At 45.4% G+C, this 21,625-nt stretch overlaps 1 protein-coding gene across 1 annotated transcript in view; it reads right to left on the reverse strand.

Annotated features, from left to right (window-relative positions):
• Positions 1 to 21,625, reverse strand: part of plxna2 (plexin A2) — a gene marked incomplete at its 5' end in the record, with an annotated part of 145,346 nt that overhangs the window by 76,965 nt on the left and 46,756 nt on the right. The window contains one exon of the mRNA XM_079274062.1: positions 20,752 to 20,886. Coding sequence (XP_079130188.1) covers positions 20,752 to 20,886 — 135 coding nt within the window. The remainder of the gene's footprint in view (positions 1 to 20,751; positions 20,887 to 21,625) is intronic.

Genomic DNA, 21,625 nt, shown 5'->3' on the forward strand with positions numbered 1-21,625 from the left:
AGCTTAAAACATTTTAACATTGTGTTCCACAATGCAAAATATGTCAGTAAATGCCCCTTTTTTTGAGTTTTGAAGCTTTTACGTGCCTTAAAAAAGGCTAAATTTGACTACTAAGCATCGTCACGCTGACTCGTCCGCCTTTATCTTCATGGTGGTGATGTGAAGTCACGCAACCGTCGTGTAGTTTATTTATATCCTCACGTTAGCTTTTTGTCCCTAGCAATTCCAATTACGCTTCAAAAATCATCAAAAAAAAGCGGTGTTCATTTGTGAAGAACATCTTGTTGAACAAAATGTGAAAGTATCGTAAACGTTGGTTTGCCTCAGAGCTTATTTTCTGCAATGATCCTAAATCCAATGTAAAAATCACATTGGCTTTTTGTTTAGGGAACCAGTGCCACGCTAACTTCAGGGTTGGTCTACAGAAATACGTCAACTCTGCAGCACTCTACATGTGCTCCAGCCTATATTATTTTTTCTTTGTTTTGTCTTTGCTCCTCAAAAGCTCAATAACCCTCCACCTGTCTGCCTGCTGGTCCTAAACCCTGCGGCAACAGAAAGACGCGCCCAGGGGACAAAGAAAGCCATTGACACGGTGGGACGTCAACAGTCCCTGCTCTGTGTGGCAGCTACGCCATGGACACTACTGTTCGATTAACCCCCTGTCACCTCAACAAACTCTATTTGTGTGTGCGTGTGTGTGTCTTGCCTAGCTTCAGGACAAACAGGTGGCATGCTGTAATGAGCTGCAGACGGGGTCACATCAGCAGCAGAAGCTGCAACTGATGACAAACAAGCCCACCAGGAACGCGGTCGGGGAAACATCCTGCGTGTATGTCTCAAAGTGAAGCCCTCTTAACCCAAAAACTAATTTCAGATCCTTCCCAAAACGTGTCATAGGCTGACGAAACTTTGTGGGATAACTTTCACGGATGCAGCCATGAAAGGGTTACAGGGTGGAGACAGCTGTCAGCAGGGGGGAAAGTCAGGGAGTAGTGGGGGTGTCCCTTATGGAGCGGTGTCTAAAGACAGACAGACAGACACAGCCCGCTGTCAGCTGACACAGACTGAAACACACAAAAAGGTACGGGGGTAATACAGGAGGGGAGCGAGGTAAACGGGAAAACAAACACATGAGGACTGAAAAAGGGCAGAATATGACATAGAGGGTGTACATTGCTGTGCTTTATATACTGTGTGTGTGTGTGTGTGTGTAAGAGAGAGTGCATTGATGTTTAGACCAGCATGGGCCAGTAGTGGAGGTGAGGGTTGGTGGGGGGGGGGGGGGGGGGGGCAGCTGTTGCCCAGCACACGCTACAGCCACTCAACACAGCAGGGCTGCACAATGAAGCCCCTTCTCCCACTGTGTGTGCATGTGTGTGTGTGTGTGTGTGTGTGTGTGTGTGTGTTTGTAGGCACACAGGCGCAGCGACATAACGCATGTGCAGATTGTTGTTCCTGTGTTTTCAAGGTAGACAAAGAAGCGCAGCGCACAATCTGATATTGCCTCCCACTTTCTCTGCCATCTGCACACATTCATCCGCAGCTGACCTGAGTTAGAAAGCATTGCCGGTGAGAAGTACTGCGCTCTGGTAAATCAATGCTAATAAAATTCCTGCTTAAGATGGCCTCAGCGGGGGGGTTATTCAACCAGAGAGGCTACAGTGGAGCCGCATACTGGAGCAACCTGGGTGACTGACTGACAGCCGCGGGTTAAAACAACAGCTTCCTCTCTTTCAAAGGCCAATGCTGAATAGGCTTCAGCTTCCATTATTATTGCCAAGCCTCCTCTAAACCAGCGGGTCTCTTCTCTGTTCCTGAAACCTTTAGGGATTTTGGGCTCTAGTATTGAAGTGCTGTCCTAACGCAGCAGGGTTTTTATGCTTAATGTTTAACCTAACATGATTTTTGCAAAATTAAAGTCCTGGTGAAATGGAAAATCCACTTTCCCAGTTTTAATCCACCGTCCCTGTGTTAATTGTTCATTCATCTCTTGTTAAATGCCAAATATGAAGAAAAAATATCAGTCAATCAAATCCCTTTTTTTTTTCTCTTCTGTGAAACGGTTTCAAATGTTTGATGATTCATCTTGCACTCAGAGGCATTGTTAAAAAAATCATCAAATCAGGTGACACTTTGTGCGACTCGGTTATGTGAAATTGCACTTCCCCGTTGGATCTTGGTCGCTAACAGAGCAATATGGAGTAATAAGAGATGTGTGTTGAGGGAAAAGTGGGCAAAAATGTTGCTTTCATTTCCCAAAACAACATGGCTGTGAGAGGGAGAAAACGACTAGTTTTCAACTACTGCAACGCGGACACAGCGGGCCATTCATAACACAGAGTCGGTTAAAAATGGTGGCCCTTTTATCTCTCCTTCATCCTCCTCATAATCGAACAACAGGTGAGGAAGGTATATATATGTGTGCGTGGAGCAAACGGTTCTCTGTAGCTCCGTATCGCACTAAACTCTAAGCCGGCCCATTTTTAAGCGGTCCAATCAAATGTGAAGGATTTGTTTTAAATCTCTCTTGTGACTGTACAACGCTCAAATATTCAGTTTCACTGGGGAAAATGTCACAGTACAGAAGCTAAAGACACTCGAACTTCCATTTCACTGGGACATTAAGAAGGCTTTTAAATCCAACCTCTTGAAAGCCATTTGGGTCTACCAACATGAGAAATGTAATTGTATAACTTTTAGCTTATTCTTTTAGCTTATTCTTGCTCCAATTGTGGTTCAAGAACAACTTTCAACAACATTCAGGGAGGTGATAGTGTTGTCACAGAGAGCCACGGGTGGGTATTGCATAATAAACATGCTACTGCCTTCGAGGCATGTTGTGATAAAAAAATATACCAGATGATAAGATTTTAACTGCAAATAATTTCAATGCTATTTTTGGCCACCTGTGAAAGGAGGCTCCATTTCAGCTCCTCTGTCCTGCTGCCCTGAGACCCAGCCATGCTTACTGCATCTCTGTGATGGATGGGGGCACAGCACAGGGGCAGGATAGCAAAAGAAGACCGGGGGGGGGGGGGGGGGGGGGGAGAGAGAAAAAGAAAGACTGAGGGAAAAAAGGGATAAAAGGAGGACAGAGCAGAGTGGAAGCGGCCCATTGTTTTGTGTTCTGATGAGACCCATGGTCTCTGCGGTGCCAGATGTGCCTCGCCATGCTGAGCGAGAGAGAAAGCAGCAGAAAGAGAGAAAAATCCCACCGTCACCACTAATTCAGAGGAAGCTATTTTGCAAGTGGTTGCCTTGGCAACAGGTCTGGCTCTGACCTCAGGAACACCCCCACATCCACCATCCACCACCTCTCCCTCCAACCTTCGAAACCGTCAGCAGTGCACGGTAAACAGCTGGCACCTCTGGGACTTCCTGCCACCTACACCTCTTTTTAAACATGTATAGACACACACACACACACACACACTGGCGGCTCCCCTACACCTTATCCATTTTTAATGAGAGTTAGCCAGGCTACCACGCCACTGGAATGAGGCACATCGATCATGAACACAATACCCATTCCAGCAGAGAGGGGGGGGGGAAGAGCATGGGAGGGGTGTATGTGCGTGTTTGAGCGGGCTTAATGACAAAGGGACAAAAGCAGAGCAAATACTTGCTGCTGAATGAATGAAAAGCAATGGAATCTACACGTCCCAGAGTCGGTTAGTCCCACAGTGACCCGGCCGCCAGTGTTTCCTGTGTCCAGACTACCTCCACAAGGACGGCCACTCGTAAATCTGCTCTAGTAATCCCACTGACGCTCTTCCTAAGGAGCAGCCGTAAAGATCTCCCCCTCGTCTCGGTCTCGTTCTCCCCTCGTCTTTCTGGTCGTCTATTCCTCAACGCACAAAATCCTCCCACTATATACTCTCCGAGAGCCAAACAAATCCGCTCTGTAGTTATGTGGCAGCGCCATCTCATCCAGCCTGTTGACGTCCGCCCACGGGGAGTAGCAGAAAACAAAAACTCAACTGTGCATTCAAAGCAAGGGCTATCACACCCCTCTGACTTTGTTCAACCTGTTTTAAAGGAATGAAAATGAGAACAAATTACTTTTCTTTTGTTGTTGTTGCCGTCTCAGAGGTCAGTGAGTGGTTCAACTCACTCATCAATATTCATCCTAAGCCTGGCTGGCTCTGAGCAGAGAGGTGAGGGGTTCCGGTGAAGTGTTATGGCTGGTCCAAGGATAACCGGGCCTGGAGACTCGCACCAATTATACCTAGCGGTAGCTTGATTAAGGACCGAGCGGGGCATGCGTGTGCTTGTTGTGGGTGCTCGGGATGCTGATCCCTCGGAGGCCTTGAGTGGACTGTGCAAAGAAACCACAACAGCTGGGAGCTTTGATGACAGCTTAAAATCCACATTTCCAAGAGCAAATGTGTAAAGGTAATTCATTACAACCACATGTGCACATAATGGCTGCACATAAGCATCCTCCTCATCACGTGCATACAAAAAAAAACTAAAAAACTACGACCTTCAGTCCCGGGAGACGAGCTGTTGAAATCTACAGCTCTGTTCCGGCTTTAAGGCTTTTAGAATACTTGTCTTTGTTGTGGTTCTTGTTACAGATGTCAGAGGCCTCCCTGACAAGTTTTGTGTAGAAATACACAATATTGATTTTCCTCCGCTGTATAACTTTTATTACAGAACTGTCTTACAGCACGAATGCGGGATAGGTTCTGGATAAATGGGAGTTGGGATAATTCAATGGGATATACACCACCATTGTGTGTTCTTTGAAGGTCATAAACTGTTTTACTGGGGTGCGTTTTCAGAAGAACTGATTTTAAAGTACAGGAGATAGTGTTCAGAGTAAATATTATTCATTGATTTTGAAGAGGCTAAACCTCAGAGGGAGAAAAAGCAGAGGCAAAATGAAATGATACAGCTCGCCTCATCTACGAACAGCCATCTCGCATATACACCAAAAATGATTTGGTGTGAAAATGGGAGCTTTTAACCTTTATTGTCACAGCCAGCTCTCTCAGCCCATCTTTTCCTTAGTTCTCTGTCTATTCACCCACACAAAGAGAAGACACACAGAGGCACACACACACACATTCATTTACTTTATTGGATTTGGCCTGAGCTCGTAGATTTGGGTCAATTGAAAACAGCAACAGCACCACACAGGCTGGGTTTAAAGTCAGAATGAAAGAAGGGGGGGGGGGGTACACTAACTATCTCTGAATTGCTAGACTCTGGTGGATATCCAGCTATCACAGTTTAATTAAGCAGAACTGCTGTTTCCAAATCCCTACTACGGGCTACCCAAGCCTCGGTAGCCCGACAACACGGCCCCCTCCGCCTCTTATTAGGGCGCGCCCCCCCCCTGTACCCCCTCAGACCCGGACAGACCTGGTCCCTGGCAGCTCATCAGAAGTAACAGACTGGTGGGAGACAAACTGGCAGGCAGGAAGAGAAGGTGAAGAACAGGTCAGGCGTGTGCCTTCTGACCGCAGTTTGAACTCTGGAGCTGAACTGGACATCGTGTGTCAACGCCAACTGCATAACTGCATAACTGATAATACGGTTCAATGTCTTCATCATGACATCTCTTGTGATGAGCAGTCATTGTCGCGGTGTCTGTGGTGGAATTGGTGTGGCTAAGACATTTGCGATTTCTGTAGGTGTCGCTCATTCATGCGTTTCTTTGCTCAGTCCTGGTGTTTTTTGTTGCTCTGGCTAAAATCCAAGCTCTTCTACTGGCACGGCACTATCTTGCCAGAACATATACGCCACCGCTCCGTCAGTAAATGTCCAGCTGAATTACTACTTTGTAACAAAGAGTAGCTGAATTGAATTCATCTGTCCATGAAGACTGAAATATTCATCTTTTTACACATTCATTTGCTGATCAGCTGTAGGATATCACACGGTTTATGTTGCACACATTATCACACTAGTTGGCCAACCAGTGATACTCTGTTTAGTTTAAATAGCACAGCAGTAAGGGCATCGGAATTTTAAAAAATCCTGTTTGTTTTTAAAAAATGTCAATGTACAGAAACACATACAAGTCCCTTCTCCCATGTGGACACACTTGCACAAACAATGGCATTGGATTTCAGCATGTGTCCCCTGGACTGATGGCCAACTGTATGGATTAAAGACAGAGTGGCACAACGGGCAATAAGGAAGATGGAGGAGGGAGATGGGGCTGTCTGACTTCTAATCTCTGTTTGTGTGTGTGTGTTTAGCTATTACAGACTAGAGGGAGGAGTCACAGGGGGATGTGAGGCAGCGGAGGGAGCGAGAGCATAGAAATAATGGAGTGAGGGAATCGACCAGTGAGGAGGATGAAAAATCCAACCAGTCGATACAGCTAGGAGTGTATCAATTATGTATGGCTTCAATCCTCTTTTTGGGCAAAGGAGAGCAGAGGAGGCTAGCCTGAAAAGTGGGGGCGTTTGTGTGTGATTTGATTGTGTGTGTATATGCTTCATATATAGCAGATAGGGGTGCAGCGGTTCACAAAATCCACGGTTGGGTTCGGTACGACACAGTGGAGCCACGGTTCGGTACGTTTCGGTACAGTAGAAAACTATAAATGCCAGAGAAATGTACTTGATTTTAAAATATATTTATTCATTACAACTAACATCATAAAGTTATTCTTTGACTTTGAACAATAATGGAACTATACCTGAGTGACCCGTCTTCTGGGGTGTCTTCTTAGCAACACATAAGCATAAAAAACAAAAACTGCTCCTTAATGTTATGTGGTATTGTTACTTACATCTTGCTTACATCTTGTATTGTTACTTACATCTTGTATTGTTACTTACATCTTGCAAAAGACATTTTTAATGTCAATGGGACTACCTGGTTAAATAAAGTTTTTTATTTTTTTATTTTTTTTATTCAAACGTATTCGGTTCGTCATGCGTACCGAACCGTGAGCCTCGTACCGAACGGTTCAATACGAATACGCGTACCGTTACACCCCTAATAGCAGACCACTGAAGACCTTTAATATGCTCCCAACACTGTTCAACAACTGACATCAAACACAACGTTCATAAAACAGCTACGGTGTGGTGAGACATCTGAATTTCAGCGATGTGTCTTTTTCTTTGTCATTTCTCACTCCTAATAACCAACAAGCATGTGACAACTATTAACCTCACTGTAAGAAAAACACTTGCACAGAAAAAACACTTCATTTGCTTATGCATAATTGAACAGCTTCACATAATAGCATAACGTCAAGCAAAGCCAATTATACCTCCACAGACTTAACTCTTTTCCTTTCCACCCGGTTTTAAAAGATGTTAAGATGGATACCGGTGATGGGATGTGAAAGTCTATGGATCTTTCTCTGGCTTTTTCTCATCCCCCCCCCCCCACTGAACCCAATCTTCTGTGCTCCCGTGTTTTCTCCCCTTTGCAGGTTTCCGGTCGAGGTGGCCTCTTTGCTCAGTAATACAGTCAGGAGTCTAAAGGGAGGGAATTACATCCATGCTGCCCCGACCACTTTGAGCTCTCAGCCCCCTTCCACCCTGCTTGCTCACTGGCAACCGGTTTAAAGGACCACACTGACATTTAAGAGATGGAAACAGGGAGCTGTGAAAGTGCTTGTAGATGTGTATGCGTGAGTGTGTGCACTCATACAGTATGCGAAGACAGCTATAACAAATTGGCACACTAAAATCCCGTGATGACACAGTCTGGTTTGTTATGCTTGAAATACATTGAACCTTCATTTTTTTCTCAACTGATGCTGCTCCTCTTAAAACTGTAATTCCGTACTTTCATTCCGTTGTGCAGGTGTTTAAAGCTTCACAAATCATAGAAGCGGTGTTCATTTGTGAAGATTATCTGGCTGAACAAAACGTGTAAGTATCATAAGCCTGTGTTTGCCACAGAGTTTATTTTCTGCAATAATCCAAACATCCAATGGAAAATCCCAGCAAGGGAACCACTCCGAAGCTAATTTAAAAAAAAACCACATTATCCCTGCAGCACTCTATACACAGCTGTAGTATAGGGTCTCAGAAAGGCAGCCACTTCAAGGCCGAATACGACTCATTGACATAAGCAGTGAGTTGGAAAATCTTTCGTCACTTTTGTAAAAAGGTTGAAGTCGTGACAGAATTCAAGTGTGCCATAATGTAGTGAACGTCACATAAGTGAGTTTGCTTCTGTGAGTGATAATTAGAGGCTACATTAACAAGCTGTTACTACTCTTACACTTAACGCCTGCCGTAGCTGTCACTCCATATCTCAAGGCCAGTCCATACCTACAGTAGTCAAAGTCACAATGTCTGTCTATATACCAGTCTCACTCATTCATATGTTTACTTATGTCTTTGCTTTTCTGTTGGCATTCAATTTTGCCTTTTTTGACTGATTTTCCTGGCTGTCAATCTACCTGTCTGAGCCCATTTCTCGACCCACCTGTCTACGTGACATTTCTTGTTGTCTGTCACTTCACTGTACCTCATTGTCTCTCTATGTATCTCTAGCCTGTCTGTCTTATAGTCCAACATGTATGTGGGTCTCTCAGCGGGATCCCAGACTGTCAATGCAGCCAGTAATGAGGCGTATGCTTCAGTCAGCATGTGAGGAGTTAATAAGGAAGCAGCAGAGGCCATCACACATCAACAGGCATGAGCGTGTGTGTGTGTGTGTGTGTGTGTGTGTTTGGGGAGGGTGTGAAGGCTAGGAAGCCTCCCTGGCACACTTATGGATGTCTGTTGACCAATGGGGGTATTGATTTGGAGGGGAAGGCAGAAAGAAATGAATTCTGATCCACAGAGGGACTCCACAGTGCATGTCGGGAGCATTGGACGTTTTTTTTGTGTGTGTGCAACAGTGTGTGCGTGTGTGCATGCATGTGAGGATGTTTGTTCTCTTTGTCTCAGCGTCTCTGCCAGTGTACATGATGTACATACAAATGAAGGGTTTGGTTACACCCTGCTGCTCTAAGGGCTGTTGCTTTTGCATAAGCGTAAGCGTGTGTGTTGGTGTGTGTTTTTGCCTGGATGAATGAAAGAGAGACAGATAGGGGGGAGGGGCATTGATAACTCGGCTCAGGTGGTGAGGGACACTTCATCTAATCCCAAACTGGATGTGTATTTGTACAATACGTGTGTGTGCGCGTGTGTGTGTGTGAGAGCATGCTTGCAAGAATGCATGCATGCATATATGCACATCTGTGCTGTGCAGGTTTGTATCTTGCGTGAAATACTCCTCACCTGGACTTCAGCCGTGATACGTTCATGAGAGTATACAAGTACTACTGAGGCTGAAGGACCTCCTCAGACCCTATAATACAGCCTATAATATGATTTATCCAATTTGATTCCATAAGTATTATCTAGACACAGAGGTTATGAAGAAACACGCTCCTGCAGTGGAGAATGATTAGATTTGCCTATAAAGAACCTCTGCAGGGTGAGAAGGAGAGAGAAAGCAGTGACTGATCTCCGGTGGTGTGTGTATGAGTGTCTGGGTGTTTTTGTTTGGCAGAAGAGGGAAAAAAAAAAAAAATCAACATAATGAGCCCAAACTGCCTTCGTCGTCTCTCTTCTCCCTCCACCCTCTGTCTCTTTCTCCCTCGCATCCCATGACTCTCAGACAGCTGCTTCTGTGCAGCCAAATCAACTGCTCCCCACTTGCTTTTTGGTGTGAAATAAATAAGCGTTTTGCCTCTGAGACACACAGTGGGGTTTTTTTTTTTCCGTTCCTCATGTGAACTTTAAACAGCTCTGGATGCTGCCTCCATTCAGAGTGTACAACGGTATTTGTCCACCACAAATCTGTTGTCTATAGTTTTCTCCATCCAAAATCCCTCGCACAGCCCCATCCGTCACTCTGTGGCCCGATCTATTACTGCCATGTGATCCTTCTGGCTCCAAATATCCGATTTACAAGTTGGCAAGAAGGGTAATATTTCAACAGCCTGTCGGCAGACGCACTGTTTAAATCACAGGCCTTATCTAGCCTGTGCTCTTTCGAATATTTTTCCTCATATATTGCATTAGAAATATGTTATCCATCCTTGCACATTCATCTTCTTCCTTTAGCTGAATGTGTGTCTGAATAAGTACAGAATAAGTACTTCTTACCAAAAACACAGACGCGGGCCCATATAATGTCTGCAACGTACAAACTGTGATGTAAAACATCAACAAGACCATTCTTCTGCCCAGCAAGATTCAAAAATAAGATACCAGACTCGACACCAAATAACACATTCAACTATGCAGTAACTAACACGCAGACACACGCACTGTACAATACTACATCCATCACTCGGGCTCAGGCTGACAGCTTTGTCACAGTGAGCCGCACGGGAGAGGAGAATGGCATTGAGTCCTCCCATCGGACGTTGCGCTGACATGAGAGAAGAAAGGGGATAGAAGAGAAACGAAAGGGGGGGAAAGAAGTGATGAAAATCAGGGAATGTGTTGCACAAACCCCAGCAGAGAGAGAGAGAGAGAGAGAGAGAGAGAGAGAGAGAGAGAGAGAGAGAGAGAGAGAGAGAGAGAGAGAGAGAGAGAGAGAGAGAGGAGGAGGAAGAAGAAGAAGAAGAAGAAGACAAAGAGGTTGAGCTGCCATGTGAAGCCCATCAACACCAGCAGCTCTCCTGCTGTGGCCTGTTTGCTAAGACTGGGGACAGACAAAGAGCATATTGCAGGCCTGGCAGCATGACCGCATCACACGACAAAACACACAAACATACAGGCAGAAAAGACCTCCTGAGGGTCTGCCAAACTGCAGCAAATGAACCAAGGCCCAGGTTACGACACAGACGGCAACAAATGTACCCGGGGACAAATGCACGTGAGATGTACGTGTGTGCACATACACAAACGCATCTTCACCCGTTTAGAAGGCAGCTGGCGGTGAAGTGAAGTGAGCTGTCAGCCCCTCTCAAACAGGAAAGATCAGTCTACAGAGTCAGCCTGAGACCTCATACATAAACACCTTTACCACAGTGCCGGGGACCGAGCCTGCTGCTTTCGGCTGCTGCGTGGGCTCAGCTTCAAAAACTACTACACCGCACTTCACTCGCTGATTGCAGCCCCATCTCAGCGCTAAGGAGGAAGGCGACCGACAGAAGCTAAGAGAGACAGCGAAAGCAGGAGTGACAGAGGCAGGGAGTCTTGAAGACGTGGCCTCCCCCAATTATAGACCAAACATTGCCACTCCATTCACTTCGTACCGTTCTCCCGGCTCCTGACAAACCCATCGTGATTCCTTCAACCAGCACTCGTGTTTCTCCCTGACACTCTCTAGGCTCTAATTAGGCTTGTAAATAATGATTGCAATTAAAGCCTACAATTAGGAGGACTGAAGCACCGCCATTAGTTTCACAATAAATGTCATGAGCATTCTGCATAGGCACAGGGAGGAAAGAGACAAATGCAGTGCCATTATAGAGGCAGACAGACAGTGAGAGTGAAAGAGACAGAAAGAGAGAAGGGGGTATATGACAGCAGTTGACATACTCACAGCTCTTAATTACAGAGCTGATTATTCTGGCAGGATGGCTCCTGGACTGCTACTTTGGCTCACATTCACAAAGTGACAAAGTGTGCATGCAAACACATGTACGACACACAAATGTGAACTAGGGCTGCAGCTTTGGATTATTTTAGGAATCAAGTATTTTACTTGATTAACCTTTGATTAATGGGATAAGAACATACTTTTGCTTTATTTAGGAGCAATAGAAGACAAGATGGAACAACGAATCAATCATCATCACGAATCCTTCTCAATGTTGATTTTATTCACATAATATGAAGCAAGGGAAGAAAAGTAATAGGGAAGTTGCTTTGAATTCAGTAACTAAACACAGCAACGCAATATGAAGCGGACAACTTTGCGGACAGGTTTGCTTCTCAAGGTGCTTAGAGGGATGATTGTCTGCCTAACAGTGACACGTCTGTCTGTCTGTCTGTCTGTCTGTCTGTCTGTCTGTCTGTCTGTCTGTCTGTCTGTCTGTCTGTCTGTCTGTCTGTCTGTCTGTCTGTCTGTCTGTCTGTCTGTCTATGTCAGCTCTTTTCTAAAAATGTGCAATTAGTTGCATTTATTCTGTGCAGAATCTCGCATGAATTCTGCATGGTTCAACCATGTAGCAAAAGTGCAGACTGCATGTAGAAATGAGATCTTTTTTTCCGGGGGCTACGTTTGTGGGTCAGCTGGATAATGGCAAACTCTGGGAGACTGCAGACATACAGAAGCAGAGGTGTCAGAGAGTCTAAGGATCATGTATCCTTTTCCTCATTATCTCATATTATGTCAGGGGGCCAGTGAGAGACTCCTGTGGGAGAGATGGAGGGGGTGAGGGTTGGAGGGGGTGAGGGTTGGGGGTGAGAGGAGACAGCTGTGAGTTTTAAGGTGGTATTGAGGGGTTTGCAGACACACACATGGAGGCAAATCCAGACACAAACAAACCCTCATGTGGGTCTTCAAATCCATTCATACTCGACTTGACACTATGGAGTCTATTTTGTTGATGTCGCGCTCCACGCGGCTACACAAATTCACAGCTTGTACAGTGCGTTAGCTTGTGTTGACCTTTGCTGATATAGCAGGGGACTTAGGTGTGAAGGTGGGAGAGGGGGAGAGGGGGGATGGATGGATGGACGGATAGGGAAATGGGAGGTAAGAGAGCGTTCAGGCTGGGACCTGGGTGCACAGGCTTCTATTAATTAACAGCTTGATGGGGGCTGACAGGACGTGTGTTGCTATCAAATAATGAGGTTAGGATTGGCCAATGGTTCCAGGGTACAAAACCTGATTAACACTAATCCTGGCTTAAGTCAATTAACAATGCCTGCTCAGAGACTCATGCAAATGAGGTGCCTTTGTTAGGTGGGCAAGCACAGAGGAAGAAAAGAGGGCTCGACATTCAGACATGTAAAACAATGCTAGAACGTATAGCCGAAAGGGGTAAGGAGACTAATATTGGTCATCATGAGAAAGAAAAAGCTTACTAACAGTGGTCCTGCAGATGGAAGCTATTAAAACATGATTTAATGAAGGGGCTTCTCTAACTGACCTGCTGAGTGACCTTTTAGGTTTAGTGAACAGAGTCAGTGAACCCTTGAACTTCCCACCACCCCTGACCTCACAATGCTGAGAGACCGCACATTAACAGATAAAATGTCCAAACAATAAACCAAGCACATGGAGCGTGTATGTCAACATGCATCCACATAAACCTTCCAACACGTCTGATTGAGGCAGGAAATGAGGCAACATGCACGTAATTGAACTCCCTTAAAGAGACCATATCATCTGAGGAGGGAATCTTTCATTCAACAGCTGCAAAGTCACATGATACAAATTCACATGACTGAAAGACAAAACCACTTATAGGCAGACATTGAAATGATTGTAGCGGGGGATGGGACTGGACACAGAGGGAGAATACAATCCTTACATTTCCAAAAATATAGAATGACATGAAATATAGAATGAACAGAATTTGACGGACTGGGAGTGAGAGAACAAAACGAACGGCACTAAAAACTTAAAGTAAGCTACCACAAAGTAATAGCAATGTGCGGTCGGACCAGTATATTCACTTTAAACTGCACAAGACGCAAACTCTAACGATACATATATGTGCACACACGCACATAAGCTCAAGATAAAGGGAGCTTGACAAGTGGGTCAGCGATGAAAGTGGTTTCTTCAGAATGAAAAGCGAAACGGCATCATCAATAACATTGGATGTGTGTATTGACAGGAGAATTTATCCTAATTTGTCCAAGTGTCAATATCAAGTGAAGCTGTCAGGGAAGCAGCGAAGAATCTAAGCCCAAGGTTCCTAGCTGCAGCTCCTCCCCCCCCACCCCCCCCAACTGCTGAACACCTGGGTAAGGAAGCGGCCATGCGATTGATTTTCTGGCCCTCACCCCATACTGTTGCCAAACTGACCCAGCCATCACGCTTACATCCCAGATAAAACATGACAGCCAATCTATCAAGGCCAGTGTCTGCTGTCTGACTGATAGCGGGCTGTCCCGGCGATGTTTGTCTGTTGTTGAGGTCTGTCGACAAAACAGATGCTAGTAAGCTGTGGCCACGGTTCCTCTCTCTTGATCAGCCTCGATGAGGGAGGAACGGGATGCAGGTGCGTGGTCCATATGTCGGCACATGGCATCACAGTTTCCTCATGCATGACGGAGAACCTTTCTTCAAGTCGCTCCTCTCATATCAACACTGGTGTAGACTTTATGGTTACCTGGCATCTATGGCAGTGTCATATAGGTAACCATGTATGTCAGTTGTACCGTATAACACCTCATTTGACCTCAACTGAAGGCCTGGATAAAGGCCTGTGTAGGGTACAATATATCTTTCTTAACTCCAATATATGTGGTTTAAAACCCAACCACCGATTCAACAGGGGAATTTGGGAAAATACAGGGAACTTACAAGATTAAAGACATCCCTTAAACCCTGTGGAATGCAGAGAAGCACTTCACATTCAGGGTTTAGAGAGAAAGTAATGTAGCGGTCCAGTTTTTGGACCTCAATGGGATTGTGGGAAGGATTGAGAAGAGAGGGGAAACTCAATTCTGCACAATGCTCCTACATCCTGAAAGCTGCCTCTTGATTGTCTTCTGCCCTGTAATGGTGGGTTGTCGAGTTATTGGGACTCTTTGTCACTGAAGGACAGATTGGTAGGAAACGCAGAGGTAAAGGTCAATGGTCAAACCCCTCGTCTTGTTCACTCTCTGCCAGCTGCAAGCTAAACAGCCTGCCCCGAGGCCGACACAAGGTCAAGGGACAGCAAGGCAACACTTGTTGAGGTTTTGGTCGTCGCCGGAAACCGCTGCGCTACTCGGCCCTGACTGCAAACTAACTGAACAGTGCAAAGGAAGGAGGGGCTCCGAAGAAGTAGACACAAAGCGCTAATCTTTTGTCCCTGTGCCATTTTGACTTTGTTTGCCCTAAACTGTTGTGTCCATTATTTCGACCTGAACCTTTGCCAGGATGCTCCCCTCCCCAACATATTATTGTTCCTCTTCTTTGGGATAAGAAAGTAAGCGTCTTCTACTAAGCTCTGGTTAAAATAAGAATTGGGCTTTTAGGAAAAACACACAACATGCACACATTCTTCGGTCTCTGAATGAGTGGTCTGGAGATGAGCCAGTCCAATCTGCTTGTTGCGGACAGTGTAAACAGTAAACCCGGGAAACAAAAGGCTCTACACCAACACTGCTGCTAGTCGCTTTTTTAAAAGTCTGCACAAGCTGCGGCACCTACAGTGCACAGCGGAAGGCCTGGCTATGAGCCATCATGCGTTCCATGGCCATTAACATGTAAAATCAGCGTGTCATACACACCAAAGTCCTGCATAATGATGAGCCAGTAGAATGTCAGCTAATCCAAGCCTGGATGAGGTGTGAATGAATCCCATTTCCTCTCGTCTGGATAACCACTGAACCCATTTCCTCCTAATCTAACCACAGCATCCAAACAAAGGTTCTGGGGGATAAGGAGGGAGTAGAACCACAAAACTCTCGGGGAAAGAAGGTATGGGGGTTCTTGGAGGGAGAACAGGTGGAAGAGAGGCCTCATACAAAAAAAATGGTTAAAAAGTAAGAAAGAATCCATGCATGGATTTCAAATTTCACAGCTGAGCACCTGGAAGAAATTGCCAGGCTTGAAAAAAAGAAGACTTCTTTTCTTCTCTGATAATCCGTGAGCTGTAATGTTGCCGTTCCATACATGGAGCTGGGTAAGGGAGGAAGGATGGCGTACGAGGATTGGAAGCTGAGGGGGTTTAATGTTTGCTAAAGAGCCACGGGTGTATTGGAGAGTGACAGCAGCACATGGCTGGACGCCTCTATAGGGGGAGGACTGTGTGTCTGTCCATGAAAGACGAGTCTGTTTTACAAGCCAGCTCAGTATCCCTCAGTTGGTCATGCTAGCAAGAATTTCACACTTATCCTTATAAAGAGCTGGCATTTAGACGGCCGCTATTTCACAGGGAACACTATCCAGTGTGTTTAAGGTCTATTATCTACTCTTGTGTGCCACAGCCATAAAACATTACGGAAACCATTCAGCTCAATTACAAAGTCAACACCTGCCTCTTTTCTTTAAATTGAATTAAGACGTGATGAAAACGTAACCATCACATGTGTGTGTGTGTGTGTGCTTTTTTTTGTGTGTTTCTTTCCTTTTCTTTATTACGGTGTTTTCAAAAACCTTTCCAGGCAGCACTAAGGCCACGCCACAGGTATCACTTCAAAACCCTTTCAGATGTTAAATCTTGATTGTTTTTTTCATGAATAATACATTATAGCCTGGGCTCTGCGTACTGGCTGCTGACCAAAGCAACCGACATAATGCAGTCACTGATTCTCAACCGTGTGCGGTGAGTGCTCTCCCTACTGCTGGGTGCCAGCGGCCATAACAGCACAATACACCACAGAGGGGATGAAAAGGCCTCGTAAAAAATGTTGATTATCCAGGCCCCAAAAGACCTCCTTCAGAACTGGGGTAGTGGTCGTCATTTATCCCAGTGCGCTGCAATTGTGTCGATAAACCGACAACAAAGAGAGTAAATGCTGCTAAAGGCCTCATGCGGGCCACAGTGTCCGGCATGCTTGTACTGTATATCTGTACAAATGGCTCCCAAAATGCAGTACAGCACACACACAGACACACACAAATACGGGACTGATCACGGAGGTAAAAGAAACAGGTGAGGCCTTTGCATTCTCAGGCATACACATCTTAAAAGAAACACGAGAAAGAGAGGGAAAAAAAGGATCACAAAGGGTCATAAATGAGAGACAAAGAGAACGACACAGGCTCTCCAGTTGGTGGGGATGAAGCCGGCCAAACACTCAGTGAATTTGCATGAGCTGGCAAAAGCACCAGTGGTTTAGCTCTGCTCCAGCTGCCATTCACACATGGATACTCTTTCTACCTGTTTGATTGGAGCCTCTACTGGGATTGTTATGGCTTTGGAGTATTGCTGTAGGCACGGTGTCTCTGGTTGTATGTAAAGGTTAAAGCTGTGCTTTACCACGTTAAACATATGTAGCACGTAGCCATGCATGCTTTGTTACAGCAGTGGAAGGTGTGGTATTCATTTTGAAATCCACAGCTTGTGATGCAATATCAACTGCAGAGAGGTGGTTTCAAGAATGTAAGACATGTCAGGGGGCATTTCATTTGACGCAGACGAAGAGGAAAAGACGGTAGAAGAGGAGCGGGGAAAGAGTCGAGGAGGCAGCTCAGCTGAATCTCCCAAAACAGCTACGACCTTTTTCTCTCCATCACTGCGTTTGCCGCCGGCGTCGCTTGCCAGCAAAGCACCAAAAATCGCTGGGTTACTGGTCTAAATATAGAAGCAGTCACACACAGACACAGGCAACATGACTCAAACATGTGATCTGGCAGAAATCCATACAATGGATGTGCGGAATCACAGGTTGCACAAGGAGAGCTGGAAGACACAGAGCCCTAAGTGTGAGTCCTATGAAGGTGACGAGCATGTTTTTGAGGCACCGCAGTGGATATACACAGATGTCTGAAGATCGTGAGATGAAAACCTGCTGTTACACATTTCAGGACTGTCAGTAATAATACAGCGAAGGCACACACACACACAAACACACACACACACATTCATACTGCTCCTGTAGAAGAGAAAGTCAGTGAGCCAGGTCTTTTCATCAGTTCCACTGCGCTGCCTCGCATTGGGTCAATCTCACCACATCATTAATATGGTTGATGCTATTGTCAATATATCTACAAAACAAAAGCACAGTGTAACATGGCAGCACCATGGACCGAATGTGAAACAGGGAGCTATTAAATATGTTCGGGGGGAGTGAATGATCGCTGTCTGGTGTGGGCGTGTGAGAAACAAACAATGAATGAGAGCGAGAGAGAGAAAGCACTGAAAGAGGAAGCAGGGAATATGTAAGAGCGTGAAAGAATAACTATACATATGCAGATAGGTGTAACCTATATATACATATATATATACATATATATATATATACATATATATACATATATATATATATTGCGGGTGAGAGAATAAGGCGTGATGAAAAGCCTCCGAAAGCCTAATGGAGATTCCATTTGAATACTGAATGGGAGACTGGTGCTCGCATGTGTCTGTAATTATAGTTTTCTTTTTTGTGCGAGTGTGCAAGAGCCAGTGCATTGTGTCGGGCCCTATGGAAATGAAATCAGAGGGAGCATGTGCTGTGTGCGTGTCCCTGTGGGTGCCTGTCTGCATGTTTGTGTTTACAAAAGGCCTCGCACATCCCACGACTCCCAGCTTCGCCACAACACACACAGCCAGGTGTGAGGACTGGAGAGAGCGCGAGCCCAGATTGTGGAGCATGGCCTCGCTGAGCAAATATTACTCTCGCTCTCCCAATTTCTCTCTCTCTCTCTCTCTCTCTCTCTCTCCCCCTCACTCTCATTCAATGTCTGTCTCTCTCTTGGTCCCTCTGTATCCTCTCTTTCCCACTGTGCCAAACACAGAGGGCCTCTTTGTTATTCAGAGTCGGAAATGCAACCGGAGCCAAATCTGCCCTGCTTTCTGTTTGATATCATCCCTCCCTTTGTCTCCCATCACCATGCGCTCGGCCTCAGACGGCATCAAGCAGGCACATGGGGACAAGACGAGACGGATCTCGTGATGTCAAGTGTGTCTGTCTTCAAGTGTAGCTCGAGGGGACATTTAGGCTAACCATGAGATAAAGGTCACTGACAGCTCGTGCAAAGGGGTTGGTTTTGAAGGCGGCTTCTGTGTGTGTGTGTGTTTTTTTTTAAAGTAGATTTTGCTTTCTTGAAAAATACAATCTGGTTCCCAATACTATATGTTCTTAATTCACCCCAGAGTAGAAAGAGGTTATGTCAGACTGAATACACATAATATTATGCATTATGTGCGGTTACATCTAGACAAATATATATATCAAACAATATATAGTTCTGTTGAATTTCTGAAAAAAAGTGTGGCCACACAAAATCCCAATCCGCGTGACTATCGAGTTGTATCCTTGAACATGCAAGGCAACATCCCCAAAGTAGTTGAGAGCATTTCAGTGTGTGTGTGTGTGTGTGTGTGTGTGTGTGTCCGCTTCGATCCTCCCCAACCCCGGAGAGCAAGACAGAGGAGTCTATGTGCTGAATACTAATAATATTTGCCAACATCACTTCTCAGTCAGATGACTAGCAGTTATGAGCTCAACATCAAAAGCTTGTTGCATCTGCGGAATAAGTGGGAATAAAGGATTTAGTAAATATGGGAAACAGACTTTAGACTCCATACAAATGGCTGCAGAGTCATCATCTCACTGTAAGATACTTGTGCATGTATTGTGTTTGTGCGTGGACGTAGCGGCTTTGACGACTGTATAAATGTTAAGAAACATAAATTTGAGATTTAATATTTGAAATAATTTGGACCACCACTTGTTCAGATATCCATCCTACTAATAATCTCAGCCGGAGCCTGATAGCCTGTTGAAGTATGGAGCTATTACTGGTGATGTGATTGCATTTGGCATTGTTATATTTTTATTCTCACAGCAGGAACATTTCTGACTAAATCTTGCAAATTGTTTGAAAAAAAATAAAAAAATAAATAAAATCACACACAGCACAGCTATGCGTTAGTCACAGATACTAAGGGGGGAAAAAACTGTAGATTATCATGAACCTGTTTGCTCCTCTCTTAGCAATCGACACCATTGCCTAAATAACTCCTTCACACCACATCTGACCACCGCGGATCCTAACCTGTAAACTCGAGCCAGCTAGTTGTTGAGTGTGTTAAAAGCAGAGATAAGGAGAGAGGACTTCAATCTATCACCTCACACCGACAGCCTCGCACATCGTCTGTCTCTTGGGCTGCCACGCTCCCCTGCAGCTGCTCCTCCTCTCCTCTCCTCCCGTCACTTCTCCTCCTCTCCTCCCGTCACTTCTCCTCCTCTCTTCACCTTTTTCCTTCCCTTCCTCACCCCTACTCTGTCCTTGTGTCCCCTTCCATCCTCGCCTGCTGCCTACTTAGTATGTCAGCTGCATTAGTGGCTATCGGCTGCTTCCCACCCGCCCCGCAATGCTGTGTCACTTCATTAGAAGTGTGATAGGATGACCTTGCACTCTGTTTCTTTTTTTTGCTCAGTGTCTCTCTTTACTCTAAGTCATACACTACTCCAGCTGTCCCGCTTTCCCTCATCACTCTTCCTTTCATACTCTGCCTCAGCGAGCCAGCCGGCAAGTGCCCTTCATCTCTCTCTCTCTCTCTCTCTCTCTCTACCTTGTCTTTTCGTTTCTTTCTTTCTCCCTGCCCTCATTGTTCCCCTTCATTATCAAACGCTGTCATAATGTCCCCCGCTGTGCCACCCAGGTTATTTATAGCTATGAGGGTGGTGATGCTCATGATGCTGAGAGGTGGGCCATCTTAGGGCCCTGCTGAAGCACACACACATTCACACACTGTTCTTGACATTTAAACAGATCTATATATACACACACACCCACCCACCCACCCACCCACCCACCCACCCACACACACACACACACACACACACACACACACACACACACACACACACACACACACACACACACACACACACACACACACACACACACACACACACACACACACACACACACACACACACACACACACAGAGACACACATAAACCCTCCATTCTCCTGCAAGAGGGCACTTGGTGAACAGAGGTTTGCATGCATGCATCTTTTCCAACACCTACCTGTCTCTCAGACATGACGTAGAGGTAGTTGCGGTCGAGGGAGAAAGCCATATCTCGCAGGACAAGGCTGCCGTCCTTGATGACCGATATCGTCTCATACTGGACACCACCGTGAGGCGGCCCGTCGACACGAATCTGAGAAAAACAGAACGGAAACAGGTCCATGATTGCTATTTATACCAGTATGACAGCAGGAGGGGGAAAGCAGACGAAGAATGATTGAAAGGGATGTCAGATGTTGGGTCAAACAATATTTGCAAAACAATCTATTATTATCATTTAGCGAGTTGGAGATTGGAGTAGGTGGAAATACTCCATGAGGGCTGTTTGGATAGTGAAAGAGTGAATAATTAAAAATGGCAGAGATATAATTAACTCACATTCAAATACTTTATTTTTAACCTTGTATTTCATGGTGTGAGGTAGATGTTAGCCCATATAGGATGGGGTTACAACAACTGTGAGGAATCATGAGCTAATATTGTTAGACCTTTGTGAAACCTGAGCTCTGTTTTCTTTTCCCCTTTCTCCCGATGAGTGATGTATTCCCTCAGTAAAGCCTTGAAGAGGCCAAGACCACCTAACTTCAAAAACAGTGGAAAAGCTTTCTAATGACTTTTTGGAGGAGCATGACCCTCCTGACCTAAGCGGGCCCCGTTTCTTCTTTATTCACCAGATGCTTGTTGGACAAATATATAACCAGGCCAGTAAATCTTGAGGGGTAGCGTGGGTTTCGTGATGATGGGCGTGAGATATGTCTCTGTGATGTCACATGTCACTAGGGCCGCCTCCACTCAAGAAAGCTGATGGCTTTATCATCTGCCCATCGCCGCCTGCTACCCTCCACCCAAACATTCATCTGTCTATTCAGATA

Source organism: Melanostigma gelatinosum (assembly GCF_949748355.1).
Source record: "Melanostigma gelatinosum genome assembly, chromosome: 8".
Classification (NCBI taxonomy): domain Eukaryota; kingdom Metazoa; phylum Chordata; class Actinopteri; order Perciformes; family Zoarcidae; genus Melanostigma; species Melanostigma gelatinosum.